General features: G+C 36.5%; 1 protein-coding gene across 1 annotated transcript in view; it reads right to left on the bottom strand.

Moving 5' to 3' along the window:
- Positions 1-15,975, bottom strand: part of Slc38a4 (solute carrier family 38 member 4) — a 29,052-nt gene extending 13,077 nt beyond the window's left edge. The window contains exons 1-10 of the mRNA XM_027949981.2: positions 15,854-15,975; positions 11,777-11,867; positions 11,156-11,271; positions 8,622-8,695; positions 8,089-8,181; positions 2,633-2,714; positions 2,460-2,542; positions 2,292-2,350; positions 843-1,118; positions 633-712 (exon numbers count right to left, since the gene is read on the bottom strand). Coding sequence (XP_027805782.2) covers positions 633-712; positions 843-1,118; positions 2,292-2,350; positions 2,460-2,542; positions 2,633-2,714; positions 8,089-8,181; positions 8,622-8,695; positions 11,156-11,271; positions 11,777-11,867; positions 15,854-15,975 — 1,076 coding nt within the window. The remainder of the gene's footprint in view (positions 1-632; positions 713-842; positions 1,119-2,291; positions 2,351-2,459; positions 2,543-2,632; positions 2,715-8,088; positions 8,182-8,621; positions 8,696-11,155; positions 11,272-11,776; positions 11,868-15,853) is intronic.
- Positions 15,976-16,230: the final 255 nt, after the last annotated feature.

Genomic DNA, 16,230 nt, shown 5'->3' with positions numbered 1-16,230 from the left:
ATAAAAATGTTGAGAATCACTGAGTGATACCCTAACTTAAAGGTAAAGAGGAAAGCTGCTAAAGTGGACTCATACCCACTTGGTCCCCATGTAGGTGCCAACAACCTCAAAGGAAAAAGACTATGAATGAATCATAGGCCATCGGCTGAAAGAAATAAGATTTTCAAGACAGAAAAAGACAATGTAGGCCATATAATGGCTCATCTCTTTAGACAAAGGTTAAGAACTGATTATAAGTGACATCAATGACTTATTAAGGCTACTATAATCATAAGTTTTGGTCTTCATGCATATTATCATTTCCAATCTGTTTACATCACTACTTCTCACCAAAATTCCTATTTAAATACCCTACACCTGCCAAAATCATTAAACCCATTGGCTCCTTTTTCTACCAGCCCTGAACCCCTCCCCTGAACCATTATGGTTGAGGGAGAGGAGACAAGGAAGCAGATAAGGTAATGAAGTGCATAGACTGACTCATACCTTGCTGGTTAAAGCATGTTACTTATAAATGGATATAGCACTGACTCCCACGAGAGCGCTACAAACCATGATTCCTGGTAAAGCACCATTGAACATATGAGCACATTTTCATAGCAAATTAAGAGCTAAAATGATGGCTGCCTTACTCTTTAAGTTCGCTGTAGATGGGAAGGACCTCAGGGTGGCATACAAAAGCAAATGCTAGGATAGGAATTGCATAGGCCGTCTGTAAAACAAAGAAAACACACCTGTTTAGCATTTCAACACAGATGGCAATTCCAGACCATCTCAGTTCATGAAATAAAAACTCAGAATCTGCATTACTGGGCTCATTAGAGCCTGGGTCTCTCACTTACCCGGGAGTTGAATACAAAGTATTTGGGTTGACACTGGTCATCACCGTGGGCTTTGTATTCCACTCCACTGCCATGAAGAGAGCCCTTGGCCTGATTCTCCTCCAGCCCTGCAGGATTGCGATGGGTGTAATCCATCATGAAGTTCACGCCAGTATCATCAGAGTTATTGGGTAACATGATCACATGCATCGGAAGTGTGTTGTTGAATGTCAGATTTCCAATATTATGATCCAAAACAGGCAGTGGGCAAGGTATTTGGAATTTCTTATAAATCACCTAAACCCAGTTATTAAAAAAAAGAAAGAAAGAAACACAGATTCAAGCTTTTAAGGAAAAACAGTGAAATAAATATCCCTATGTGTGGCTCATTGGGCGGGGATGAGGGAACTCAACTGTAGATTCCATTTAGATTAATGAACTACGGATGAGGACTCCCTCTAGCCTCTCTCCTAAGGAAAGGGCAGGAACTGTGGTTGGCAGCACTGCCCCCTCGAGTCCACAGGACCTTATTTTGCATGAGCCCATTCTACACTTTTCATGCCCTTTCATGACAAAGATGATCATTTCCTTGCTACGTTTCATATCTTTTATTTCTTCAAACTAATAACAACATGGGTCGTCAACAATTCCTTCCTCCTTTGTTTCTTTGGGGAAATGCTTTATACATTTTGCATCCATGATAACGCAAGAAATTTCTCCTTTTAAGATAGGGATAGAACTTCATTTTTAATCCCGCTGTTGTTGCCCTCTATGACTGGATAATGGGAAAATAAACAAGGAGAGATACGAATTACAGTGGATGGGGTAGAGAGAGAAGATGGGAGGGGAGGGAGGGGGGATGGTAGAGGATAGGAAAGGTAGCAGAATGCAACAGTCACTAGTATGGCAATATGTAAAAACGTGGGTGTGTAACTGATGTGATTCTGCAATCTGTATTTGGGGTAAAATTGGGAGTTCATAACCAACTTGAATCTAATGTATGAAATATGATATGTCAAGAGCTTTATAATGTTTTTAACAACCAATAAAAAAAAAATTAAAAAAAAAAAAAAAAAAAGAACATGCAAAAAAAAAAAGAATTGTGGAAAAGGAAATATCTGGTTTGTGCAGATATGGTATCATCTATTCATGTCTCCTGTGGGCCTCCTCACTTTTTTCTCCCTTTTTCTAAATATTGGGTTAATATCATGTACTCTTATCCAAATATTCATCCAGTGTGCCTACAACATACCATTAGCAGTGGCCTTGACATTCTAACTATAACTCAACTATTTTTAAACTTGTGACTACTCTTTTCCTTTTCCAAATTAAAATACAATAAAATTGCTCATGATGCAGGAACTATTTCTAACTAGTGAAGTGCTTGACAAAAAATGGGGACATCAATTTAGTCACACACACCATTTCTTGATTCCCAAGCTACAAGGATTGGGATCACAAGTCACTTACCACACTGAGAAAAAACACCATGCAGGTCAGAGAAAATCCACTAGTATAACCAAGGTAACCTAGGAGTTAGCAGAAATATTTTGAAGGTGAATATGGCATCCGCAAACAGCTTACCTATTAGAATATGAAATAAAAGTAAAAATAGTTTCAATTAGAAAATGACTTTACCTAAATTTTTAAGGAGAGAAAGTGGAAGAATAATTCCCACAGACACAAGTATGACGAGGTAGTTGCCATTGAGGTACCATTCCCTGGGACAGAAAAAGAGATGAGGATATTAGGATCAGAAAAGATGAAGTAGAATGAGTCATTTGATATTATAAAGAGAACATAAGACATACCCAGTATTTTCTTCAAGTCCCATGAATGCTCTGATTACTTCAGGTAGTTCGTATTTAATGATAAAGAGGTAGCTTGACATTGCTAAAATGGAAAATGTGACAGCTTAGTGGTGTGCATGGCACTATAGTCACATGCAAGTTTTAAGGAGTCATGACATTTGGAACATCCATTCTTCTTGGCAAGATGATCATCTAATCCTCCAAACAGAAAGAGAAGCCACCGTGGATTCTGCAGTGCTTCCAAATTCTTTTTTAAAATAGACTCTTGGCCCTGTAGCTCTCACATGTGGACCGTTGCTCAGGGGGTCAATGTCAATTCTGTGTTAGATTCAGCTCCAAGTTTTCAGGGAAGCTTCAACTTCAAACTTTTGCCCTCATTACTTATAAATTATTATGGTATTGAGTGATCCAGGTTTAGTGTCAGGGTCTGACAACATAAGCCATGGGCCAAAAGACTAAGGGCGGAATTGTAGGGCAGAGCTGAAGAGACTCTACATCACTCTGGCCTTCCCCAGGTGAAGACCTGTCTGATCCTCTGTGATCTCCCTGAGGGACAAGCAGTCTCAGACCACTGGTGATTAGATATAGAGTCTTCCTGGATTGATAAAAGAATATTAGAATAGCCAAGTTATGGAACCAGCCCATGTGCCCATCAACAGACAAACTGATAAAGAAAATAATGGTATATATACATGACAGAATTTTACTCAGCCATAAAGAAGAATGAAATTGTTGACACTTGCTGGTAAATGAATGGAACTGGAGAACATCATGCTAAGTGGAATAAACCAGGCTCAGAAAGTCAAGGATCAAATGTTTTTTTTTCTCATATGCAGAAGCTAAAGAGAAATAAGGAAATTAAAGAAAAGAGGGACCTCATGAAAAGAGAAGGAAGAACAGTGGAACAGAGGAAGAGGATCAAAGGGTATGGAGGAGGGATAGGAAAGGGAACTGTGGAATGAAACTGAACAAATTATGCTATGTTCACACATGAATCCCACTTTTATGATTATTCTGCTAAGTGTTAAAACATCTATGGTGAATGTTAAGTTTTTGGTACTATAATGTACCAATTAAAAACACTAAATAGATAAAAGTAAGTAACAGAATAGAGAAAGGTGATTGGAGGAGGAAGGGGAAGTAGTAGGGATTGAAATGGAGCAAATCATCTAATATGCATTTATGAATATGCCAAAATGAACCCCACTATTATATATGACTAGAACCCCACTATTATATATGACTAGAACCCCACTATTATATATGACTAGCACCAAGAAAAAAAATATAAAAGATGACAGTTTCTCCCCTTATTTGCCAAGTAAGTTTTTTGGGAGTTTCCTTTTCTACTCCATATTCTAGTCTCCCTTTGTCCAAATAAGAAATCACACAAAGTGGCAAAACTTCATCAGAATCTTGGTAAGTAATATATGAATAATGATGTATTGTTTTGAAAATCTTGGAAAATTTATATATATATATATATATATATATATATATATATATATATATATATATAACATATAATATCTATCTATGTATATATATAACACGTTATATATATAATAAACATGTTTCTCATATATATAACATAGTTTGTGAAAACTGTAGAGATTTATGCAACATCCCTTTACCAGATCTATCCATTCAGTGAAATACATTACTAAATTGTTATTTGATACAAGGTACAAAGTCAAAATTTAAAATAAAACTAACAAATTTTACATAGAAGCTTTGAAGGTATGCTACATCCTCTTCATGAATTTTTGCTAATAGACATTTATTTAAAACAGATATCTAAGTTGTAAATTGAACTACAGTTTTAAAATACTTCCTTAACTTTTAATGAAAGTAATAATGGTGATAAAAATTTCCTGGCATTGTTTAGTTCTGCAAATTACTTCATTTGATCATCCAAAAAGTCCTGTGAGATGATGAGGTATATGTTGTTATCCTATTCTGCAGCTGAGGATAAAGATTTTGAGAAGTTCAATGACATATCCAAGATCACACAGCTTATAAAGGGGAGAACACATCTAAACTACAAGTTTCTTGACTTCTGGATCAGTGCTGCTCTGTTGTCAAAGTGAAATGATTTCTATAATACCAGATGCATCTTCTGTACACACTATTTAGTTAATCTTTACAAAGACCTTGGCTAAAGCTGAGTCTTATGGAGCGTAAACAGGAGATATTTCTGATTAACTGACTCAGTGAGGTCCCATCCAATTTTAGAGCTATTAATTGCTGACTTTCAGTGATGTCACCACTGTTAATGTGTTTGGCCTTTGAAAATTCAGAATTATCCAGATCTGTTTGGGTAATGTCAACATTATTCTGCTAAGTGTTAAAACATCTATGGTGAATGTTAAATTTTTGGTACTCAATATAGCAGAAATGAAGTGTTCCAAACATGGAGTTGCTTAATCAAAAAATACAAGTGGTTTTACTTAAGCCAAATATACACCAATCATATAAAGTAACAAAAGTGAGAGCATTTTTTGCAGTGGTATTATGAAATTTCATCTCACTCTCTTAAAGCCACACTTCTTGTGTGTGGCTTGACACAGCCCACTGCATAGTTTATTCCATATTTAGAAGCACAACAGTGGCTACACTTTGAATGACTGCTGCTGCCAGCACACAGCTTGATGAGTTCATGGCAAAATATGCTTATGTCTGGTTATTTTAGTTGTCAAAACAAATAAATTAGATCAACTATGAGGTGATCCTATGAGATGCTTGATACTTTAAATCTTGATAAGGCTAAATATGTGAACCAAATGTAAAGCAGTCTATTTGGTGGGATTCAGGGACTTAGATGTTTATGGCCCAAATCCAGTAAAATGAATGAGACAATCTTGGTGTTACTGCCAAATTCTACCCAAGACTATAATAACGTATAAAGCTATGAAGAGAAATAAACCAAATTGGGGGTTGGGAGCTAAGCTAAAAGTGCATCTTTAGCATGTTTAAGGTCCTAGGTTCAATCCCCAGTACCAAAAGAAAAAAGATAAGAAAGAAAACACATTAAGATATGGTTAGATTTTATTTATCTGATTACAGTTGTCCATTCTCAAGGGCAGGTATAGTTGGATAGAGGTTATTAAAGGAATTGCTACATTTCAGAAATCCTAGGTAACTCCACTGAGTTCACTTATCAAAAGGGTTGATTTCTTGCAAAGTCTCTGTGCAGATTTATTGATTGCAGCATTATTTGTAATAGTGAAACACTGGAAATGATTCAACTATTCATCAAAAAGCATTTGGTAAACCAAATATGATACATATTGATAATGCAAAAGTTGAAAGTCACAGAGAAAAATAACATACAAATTCATCTAAGGCACACTGTTAAATAAAAACAGCAAGTCACAAATCAGTATTTATAAGATGATCCAGTATTAACAATATCAATACATTTGTTAAATTTGGAGTAGAAGAAAACCTGGAGCAGTTATTTCTGAGGGTGACTTACACAAACTTTTCTGGGTATTTTATATATTTATATAATGTTTTAGTTACAATTAGCATAATTTATTTTATAATTATAAAAATACCATTTAAAGTGATCAGAGGGGCTCTAGAGATGTGGCTATTGAAGAAGAGGGAGGAGGGAAACAGGTTCTGAACTAGCCATATGTTATTTATTTCCTCCTCACATTGACCTTATGAGGTTAGAGTATTACTCACTTTCATAGGTGAAAAAATTAAACTCAAAGGAATAAAGTGATTTTTCTCAAGGTCACAGAAAATGATAGAAAAAGTCTCAAAAGCAGGTGCAATAGACTCCAAAAACATTTTTTTCCCTCAAATGTTTTAAAAATACCTTTTTAAAAAAGTAACATTTGTACAAATATATACAAACAGGACCAAGAGAGCCTAGGGGAATCTAACAGCCTAGAGCAGCTATGGACCTGGGGAAGAGAGAGAGGAGAAAAGACTAGTCGGGGTGTATCTGTCAGGGTTGGAGGTCTTCAAGAGACACTGAAGGAGAGGAAACAGTGAGTGTAAAGAAACCCTCATAGAGGAATTTTTAACATGGTAAATTAATACTAGTACTATTGAGAGACTGAATACAATTTGATATGGTTTGATGCCTGTCTCAAATGTATGGGATTGATAATGGGGGGATAGATATGGACATAAAAAGGTCAGCAGAGGAATGTAATGAAGACCCTTATATCCGGCCAATGAGTTTAATTTTACCTTAAAAATAATGAGGAATTTTATGCATAGGAGAAACAGGACTCGATCTGACTTTGAGAAAGTTTATCTTGAGGATGAATCAGACATGGAGGAGGAGAAACTCAATGCTGGAAGACCAGAAGACTATTGCAATAGTATGAGCTGATATTGCAGATCTCTATGGTCATGAGGATAAAAGGAGAGGAGGGACTTGAGAAGTAAGAGATCAAGTGGACAGGACGTGATATTTGATGGCATATGCTGAGTCAGGGAAAGATGGAAAAGTTTAGGCTGACACAAGGTTTCTGGCTTAAAAAACTGGATGGTTGCTGGTGGTGTTTATAGAAGAAAGAACCCAGGAATAGAACAGCAGGTGGGGGGACTGAGTAGGAGGCAAGGAAATAAGAGCTATTATGTGGGGATATAGTTCGGACCACATTAGAGATGTCGCCAGAGGATACCTTATTTGATGCCTTCTGGGGGTCAAAGACATCACAGAACTCATATGAAGCTGGTGAGTATCATTCAGAACACTGATGGAAATATTTATTTTTAGGCTCTACTATGGGAATTCTAATTCAGCTGGGATTATAAGAATCTGTAGACCAAGCAATCTGTTGTTATAGAGCTTCTGATGTGAAGATGGGTGTTGGCCTTAGGATAACTAAAAAGCCTCTTCCATGGGCTGGCTCTATGCCAACTGTGCTCAAGGGCCACAGCATTTGGCTATTCCCGCCCCCACTTACCCTATGAAAGGAACTCAGCCATAATTATGGCATATTAACTATTTTGCCAATGCCAGTAACAAGCATTAGTGCTTTCACTTAAAAAGTCATAACATCATAATAGCATTTGAGATCAAGAAAGGTTTTATCCTATATAAACTGAAAAATTCAATTGGTGTGGCCTGGAGTTGTGGCTTAACGGTAGAGTGCTCGCCTAGCTTATGTGCGGGACGCTGGCTTCAATCCTCAGCACCACATAAATAAAATAAAGGTCTGTGTCCACCTACAACTAAAAAAAATTTTTTTAAAATTCAGTTGGTAGATATTTATACACCATTAAATTCCTAGATATTGCTATTTTTAATTATAAATGAATAGCAAATCTATTCCAGAAAGTTTAGTTCGAAGATTTAAGAACCATCTAAACAGCTATTTATTCTTTTTTAATCTTTAAGGTGCTTGTTCATTGCCATAAGAGTTTTCTTATCCATTGAATATTCTATGGAAAGTTTATGTGGTTTATTGAAAGCTATACCCCCTTACCTCCGATGTTCTGCATTGTAATGGAAATAAAAGCTCCAATTTTTCCTGGCCATCCAAATGCCTTTTCCCCTAATTTTTCATAAATTAACGACCCTACAATGAAAGATAAAATAACCTTGTTAGAAGAAATACTAAAGTATTTCTGCACCAGAGTATCAAACATGTAAGTAAACATTACCTAGAAGTTATAAACCCAAATGAAGCAATGTCAAAAATCAAGAAACAATATAGTAAAATGTTGCCCAGATAGGAAGTGATGGCGTCAGGCACTTGAGCTGCAAGTATCCGTCAAAATAATTATTTCTGTCATCCATGATAAGTCTCTCTTTGTCTATTGGGCTTGAACCAGAGCAATTTGCCCAAATAACTAAAAACCTTGAGAGATTTGTCACTGTGGCTAGAAGAGAAGGAAATGTGAAACTGACTAAATCATCTCTGGCTATGGAGCCACATAGACTGAAATACTCTTTTATGAGAATCAAAAAATACGAAGATATTTTATTATCTTAAGATACGAATTTAAGGGTGCATACCTCCTTCCTTGGATGTTTTTAATAAAAGGTGAACTGAATAGAGTGACAATATTGCCACAGCAAGCAGCATGATTCTGTAAAGGGAACAGAGAGTAAAAAATGAAATTTATATAATAAATGAGATATTGTAATGTTAGATGTTAAAATAACTGATCACTTTCAATCAATAGCTTTCCAAAAGTATGTGTGCTTGGGGAACACTGAGAAATTCTTTTCAGAATGCCACATTCTTCCTTATATGTCACACATCTAGAATTGTCTATATTTTTACAAGTCTAAACCTACATGCTGAAATTCCTAAAATTTTTTAGGGTTATACAATTACAGAATCTGCATTATAACTTAGAAACTAAACATATAGCAAAATTAGCAAATACTACATTTGCTTACTCAGCATACAGGAATAGGTTTATCATATTTGCAACAACATTTAGAATTGAAGAGCTATACAAGAAATCTAAAATCTAGGAATCCAGAAACCAAAGTATGTGTGTATTGTTTCTTTACTTTTTTTAGTTTATATGCTGATCAATATTTCTCTAAATCTTGGAACAGAGTATAAAAATAAGAGTGTAGAAGAATTAACTACATAATAAATTAAGGGACATTACAAACCTTTACCTGAATTTAAAAAAAAAATCTTAGTGTTTATTTTGCATGATGAGAACACACTAAACATTTTCCCAACAATTGATTCAATCCTTTCGTAATTCCCAATGAGATCAATGCTGCAAATGCACATTTAGAACATGAATTAAACATTTTGTAAGTACTCAAGCTTTATTGTGCTCTTATTTTCCAGAACTGTCTAATCAATGACTTATTCATTTATTTTCCCATATGCTTAATTAATTTAACCTGTTTCTAAAGAATTATGTAAACCAGATTACACAATTTTGTTCAATGGAAAAATAAGCACTCCTGTATTTTAAACATGTACTTACTTTGGCAGAAAATACTACCAGTAAAACCAATGAAACAGTGTCACTTGTGAACAAAGAGAGACAGCTAAATCTATTTTGAGCTAACTGGACACACAAAACAGATCCTATGTGTTAGTGATTTATTTACTCTTGCTAAATTAATCTACTAAATGTTTATAGGTTTAAAATGAGCCCCTTTCAAAAACCAGAATATTCTCCTCCTGTAAAAATGATCTATGGCTCTAGAATTGGGGGAAGTGCTTCCTATTTCTATTCATCAATGATCTGTGTTAACTTCCTAATTAATTTTAATGGCATGTATAATTAATAAGGAGAAGGCAGTCTTTTTGTCTTAGAGGTAGTACACATTGCAAAAGCATACAAATGTAGAATACATTTCCAGGAAGAAATCAGATAACAAAAGAGCAACTTTGTTTCAACCATGGCTTAAAAAATTAAGTTGATATAAAAATTCATTCAGCTAAAGAATATTATGTATAAAATAATTTAAAGAACTAACACAAGATAAATATTTATAGTCCTGATCCTCAGCCCTCAAATAGCTGTATGATTATCTAATCACACGTGATGTTCAGAACATAAATAGCATATATTTATAATATAAATGTTGCATTCTTAGACAGTGAACTCTCGAGCTTGCATTTGGGATCAGGATTTGTGTTCACATTGATGCTTCAGACTTTATTCTTGTGAAGAATTCCACTGCTGTCAACCGTGTCTTGACAAATACCAGAATGTCCATTTTGCACATAAATGCCTGTGATTGTCTGTCATGATGTTTTATCCATTCTACAGGTCAGCTAAGTGAGGCTACTACCCTTAGCTCACAGGTTTAGGAATAAGCTCTGTCACTTAGCAAAGATTCTCTGAGCCAAGCACTGAGCCAGGTCTTAGGGAGGTGGGCTCAACTCTCTGGAACTTATAGTCTAGCAAGGGAAATGGACATTAATCAAGTGAATTAGACACACTAAAATACTAAAGCTGTGGTGCGTATATAATGGATTAGGTTAAGTGAGGGAAGGCCGCACTAAGGTGAAGTTGAGATGACATATGAAAAGTTAACTTGATGAAGAAGAAAGGAAAAGTGTTCCAAAGCATGTGCAGAGGCCCAGTGGTGAGAAGGCACATTGCACTTTCATGGGACAGAGAGAAGGAAAGTGTGCTCCATGTATCTGCTGCCCAAGGGCACAGGGAACAGGGCATGAGATAGCACCAAGGCATTTAGGGCTCCTAAGCCTGATTGAATGGGCTACTTTCTCTAAAAATGTGGAAAAAAAATCAGGTTTGCTTTTGGATAATATCTTTTTGACTACTAAACAATTACTTTAGGCATATATTAAACACTGAGATCCTTGTAAAATGGTTTCTCTGGACTAGTAGGGCTGCTCCACCAGCGGTGTCTCCACTAATGCTAGTGTCTACCATATAGTTGGGGGAGCAAGTACTATGATTAGATGGCTCTAGTTACTTCACAGGCTGCTGTTTTATCTAAAAGCAAGATTCTTCCTGCCCACCAAGATCACATTTCAGAGTGTTAACTGAAAGAGCAGCAGGTGTGGACAGACCTCATCACCAAATCCAGATACTTACATGAAAAGTATGATCCCTGTGTTGGCCATGGCATAGGACAAGCCCAAGATTCCACTGCCCATGATGGCGTTGCTCAGGTTGAATGAGGACATTCCAAAGGAAGTCGTTCCAGGATGCTTGAAGGAAAGGAATGTACCATAAGCAAACGTTGGCCAAAGGACCCATCTTTTCCTGGGTCATTCTTATTTTCACATTACCTCTCCTGGTGATTACAGTACCAAAACAAAGACTAAGATAAAATCATCTTATTACTCAACTTCAATAAAAGCATGTACTTTTAAATGGAATGTGATGCTTGATTTTAACATAGAACTCAGTAAAAAAAAAAAAAAAAGGAAAAAAAGTACAGGTGGTGTAATATAAAAGAGAAAACATGTATGACAGCAGATTACATTTGGGTTAGAATGATTTCTCCAAAAAACAAATAAATTTCATAAATGATTTATGCAGCCATATGGCGAACAGGAAAAACAAGTCCTTATTCCAGTAAGGGCCTGAATAAACAGAGAATGTGCTGACCAAGGCTCGGAAAATTTCAGTCACATTGTTTTCCCACAGAGACCTAGGTACATCAGACACCCTCAGACCTGTTTATTTCCTGAAAGCATAGATTCAACTTACATGTTCATCATCGTAATCTGCCAGCTTCTTTTCCCCAAAAAACCCATTTGTCAGGAACTTCTGGCTTTCAGCATCTTCATTAGCAAATTGACTAAACACAAAAGGGAAAATAAGAAAGTAACAAAATCTATGTAAATACTCACTCTAAGTAATATTTATGTTTTGGGTGATCTAAGTAACTGAAATAGGAGAGCAAAAATCAATGTAGGAGACAAAACACCTAGAACCTATTTTCTTCTCCTTCACACCAGTGTTTCTTCCAGGCTAGCAACTGAGCTCCATTTATGAAGTGATTTGGGGAGGGAGAGAAGATGTCATGAAGGAAGGAAATATTATTTTTAGTTGAAAAATTGCTTCTGCCACATTTCTTCTTTCCCATATTAACGACGCAAGGAAGAGACGAATTGGAACTGATTTTGCACCCACTTATTTCCCTTCCAAAGAAAGGGTACAGGATCATGATTTTGAGTTTTCTAAACTACCACCATGCCATAATCAGATGATTTTATTACTTTAACAACTATTCATTAAATGCCTAGGCACTGTAATCCTCTTCTCCTAGATGCCCAAAATATCCCTGTGAGAGGAACTTTCATGATCCTACTCCAAAGATGAGAGAACTGTGGCTCAGAAAAGTGAAGGAGCCCTGCCTCCACTGCCAGACTCAAGTCCATAGCCTTCCATGACATCACACAGCCTGGACAGAGCCCTAGAGCTGGCATTTCCTCTTTGCTGGCTCTGTTTATTTATATCTATAGATACATATGTTAGATGTATTAATTTGGTTGTTTGTGTGTGTGTGTGCTGATTACTCTGAAAATGTACCTGAGTCACCATTAGATAAAGGATTAAACTAAGAAAATTGTTAATTAAAAAAAAAGTTCAATGACTTGATAGAGGAGTTGGGAGGGAAATGGGACTCCAAAATGTTGCTAGGCACAGAACATTGCAATTATGGTCTACTTGGGCACAGCCTGGAAGCTGCACACTTTGTTCCTAATGCCACCTCCTTACTGTACTGGTAAGCTTTTGGAGTTACATGCCAGAAGCTTAGAGGCTATAGACAGGGGGCCAGCCACATTTCCAAAGGCTTGGCTAATGAAACAGCTGCCAGTGTTGCATTTTTACCCACCAAAATACCACAGGATTTTTTGTTGTTTTACATAAAATATTCAACTATGCACAATTCTTAAAAAAAAAATGCTTTATGAATAAGATTGCAATTCTTAGGGGAATTTCTTGCATTACAGAGTAAGATAGAATAATTGGAGTGTATTTTATGAAAATAACACTTATAATGCTCTATTTTTCTCTTCGGAATATATAAATCTTTCACCCTTTACTAAAATAAACCTTAGAAATGAAGTGGAAAAGAATTATTATTAGAGAGAAGTACGAATTATCTTTCATAATTAAGAGTTAATCCTGAAAATCATCTGGTGAGGATGAGAATGACAGAGTCATTCTCTGAGGATACAGAGCAAGACAAGGTGCAGAGATACAGTAGACAAAACCCACCAAGCGTTATGTGCTATTCCTGGAGCCTCCAAGGGTAGAGAGTTCTGAGTGTACAGACTGAGAATATTTCCTGCTGTTCTCCTCCCCCATGTTTCTCTCAGCAAACACAATGCCTTCAAACCTGTTGCCTTCTTCCATTTCCACACTCCCTCCACCATCTTTTTGGGATTTACTTTAATAGTCTGTAGTTCATATACTTGCTTTATGAGGAACTGCTATAGGGGGCTCCTAGCCGGAAACTGAGATAATAGGATAAAATAGGACCAAGGACTATAAAAACAAGTGTCACTTAAAAGTGGAATTTAAACTCAGGAATATTCAATGTTCTATTTTTTGCTTTAATCAATAAACTAGAATTTCTAGTCCATGAGTAATTTTTAAAATTTAAAATTTAAAAGAAAACAGATCACTTTTAAGGCATTTTGCATATTCCTATTTTGGCATGAGATGAGTTATAGCCATAGAACATGCCAAAATTATATAAAATACATGAGAAATGTCCCCAGTGTGTCAAATGTTTTTGGTACCAAACCCATAATGTATTGAAAACATAAGTAAAATGATCCCAAATAAATGCAATATGTTGAATCTCTCAAAACTTTACATTTAAAGGTTCAATCCAAACCAAACATAAACAAAACCTATCTTTTAAAAGTGATCATAAAATTGCAAAATGATGACCTGTGTTTGAGCCAGGAGTTAAAGGTAAGTCATTGTGTGTGGTCCTTGTATAAAACACAACAAAAACATTGTGGTTCTTTTCATTAGGGCTTTGAAGGCCAAATGGAATTGCTCCAATATCCCCTTCAGCTCAGGCAATCTCTGCTGAGTTCTTATTTGTGTATATTCCTTTCAGAATAAAAAAAGCCTGCAGATTTTGAACAATTTACTAAGGGACATGACATGAAAGAAAATGCACAAGCATTTATTGAATATCATTTGTATTCCAGGAACTCATTTAATCCTTAGAAAAGTAGATGTTGGTTTTCTAGTGTATACTTTTAAATGAAGCTCAAAGAAGATAGATCTTTTCTAAAGTCAAGTCCCTATCCCACAGAATCTACCACAAGACTCACCCAATTTACAAATTGCCCTGATTTATATCTCAATGGCCTCTCTAGTTCAACAACCCTCAAATTCCTTGCATTGACCTACTAGGAATGCCTCCTCCTGAAAGCCCTTCTAGGATGATGTGAATGAAGAAGACCTTGAGGATAATATTTTTTACTTTAGGCTTAGATTTGATCAAAAGATTCCCTTCTGAGCATCTTTAATTATGTACAACTTGTGTTATATAATGCTTTGTGGGAAATTAACTTACTTATTGAATAACTATAGTGCAGAGGTCATTAACCTGTGAAAATGATATGATTATTATCTAATTGCAGGGAAGGTTGCACAAAGGAGGAATGATCACTGGGGGAGTAGAGGCATTTGGAGAAGGCTTCCCAGGAGAACTGACATTGAGCTGATTCTTGAAGAATGAGAGGTATCACAAGAAAGAAAAGGGAAGTGGGTGGATTCTAGCAGATGGAACAGAATGAGTGAAGACAGGCGGGTACATAAGAGGAGGGCAAGAACAGGACAGGTAAGGTCGGTCAGGGGCAGATCATGAAGGGCCTCACATACCAAGCAGTGTACAGTTGCATCTAATAGCTAAGGTGGATTCATGGGAGAGCTTTATCCAAGGACGGAACATAACCCAATATGCAATTACAGAAGATTACTCTTGTGGAAGTGAGAAGGGCTAGACAGAAGAGAACAGAATGTCAGATGGACAGACAAAGCAGGGCTGCTCTGACAGACAAGTGAGAGAGGATGAAAGCCTAAAGATGACAATGGAATGGATAGACAGAAGAAGGTGATTTGAAATATTAGTTAGGTAAAAATGACTGTATACAGACGGCCATTGGATGTGTGGTTTGGGAGAAGGTACGCATCTACGATGGATCCTGAGTTGATTGATTCCAAGGTTGATGGTGATTTTCAGCAGGATGGGGATAACTTGAGGAGGAACAGGTTTTGAAGAGAATGACAGGAATTTGATATTAAACAAGTCTGACTTTAGGAATGAAGTATTTCAGACACATTAGTCATCCAGTAGAAGTGTGTATCAGTAGGCCATTAAATATAATGATCTGAAACTTGGTTGTGAAATAACAGGCTGGGAATGTGGCATCTGAGTGGGTGACCCCATGATGGTTACAATGAGCTTGCTCAGAGGACACCTAGAAAAGGATCGCTATCGAACCCTGGGGATGAAGCAACACTCAAGGGCAAGCAAGGGAAGAAGACTCTGAGAAACAATAGTTCTAAAATGAAGTTCACGCTCGGCTAATATAATCAAACTATAGGCAACATTATTAGTGGAGAAAAGGACATGAAGTCACACAAAGGGTTGACATTTTATTACTATATCAGGAAATTGGTATGTTGACATCCAGGCCATTGTGATCTCCAATTTGTAATAAATCCAGTTCTTCCCAATGACACCCTTGTTTTCCACATCCAGAAGTCAGTCTTGCTTTTGCATGGAGCTGGTGATTTTTAACCCCATACCTGCTTATTGCTGCCTTTTCTGAACTGCCCATCCCTGTGTAGCTGTCTTGAGTACTTTCTCCACCGCTGCTGCTCTCATCATCAGGCTCGATGTTGACATTGCTCAGCTCCATGGGATCCATTTGACCTGTCAGCGCTTTCCTGTCCACGCACGCCTCCTTCAGTGTAAATAATATACTGACCCTTCAGTTTAAGGCTCTTCTACTTTGTGTTGATGTTCAGAACGCTGTGTTCTGCAAACAGAACACAAAATAAATCATTATCATTTTCTTTAAATTAGAATAATAAATATGAATCTCTTACTTTGAAGGTGCTTGCTGTCAAACATGGAAAGGAAGTAAACTCCTAAGAACTTTACATAAATATATCCCCAGAGT

The sequence above is a fragment of the Marmota flaviventris genome, chromosome 3 (assembly GCF_047511675.1).
Source record: "Marmota flaviventris isolate mMarFla1 chromosome 3, mMarFla1.hap1, whole genome shotgun sequence".
Taxonomy (NCBI): domain Eukaryota; kingdom Metazoa; phylum Chordata; class Mammalia; order Rodentia; family Sciuridae; genus Marmota; species Marmota flaviventris.
Note: the sequence above shows the minus strand (reverse complement) of the source record. Positions and strands in the feature narration are given on the sequence as shown.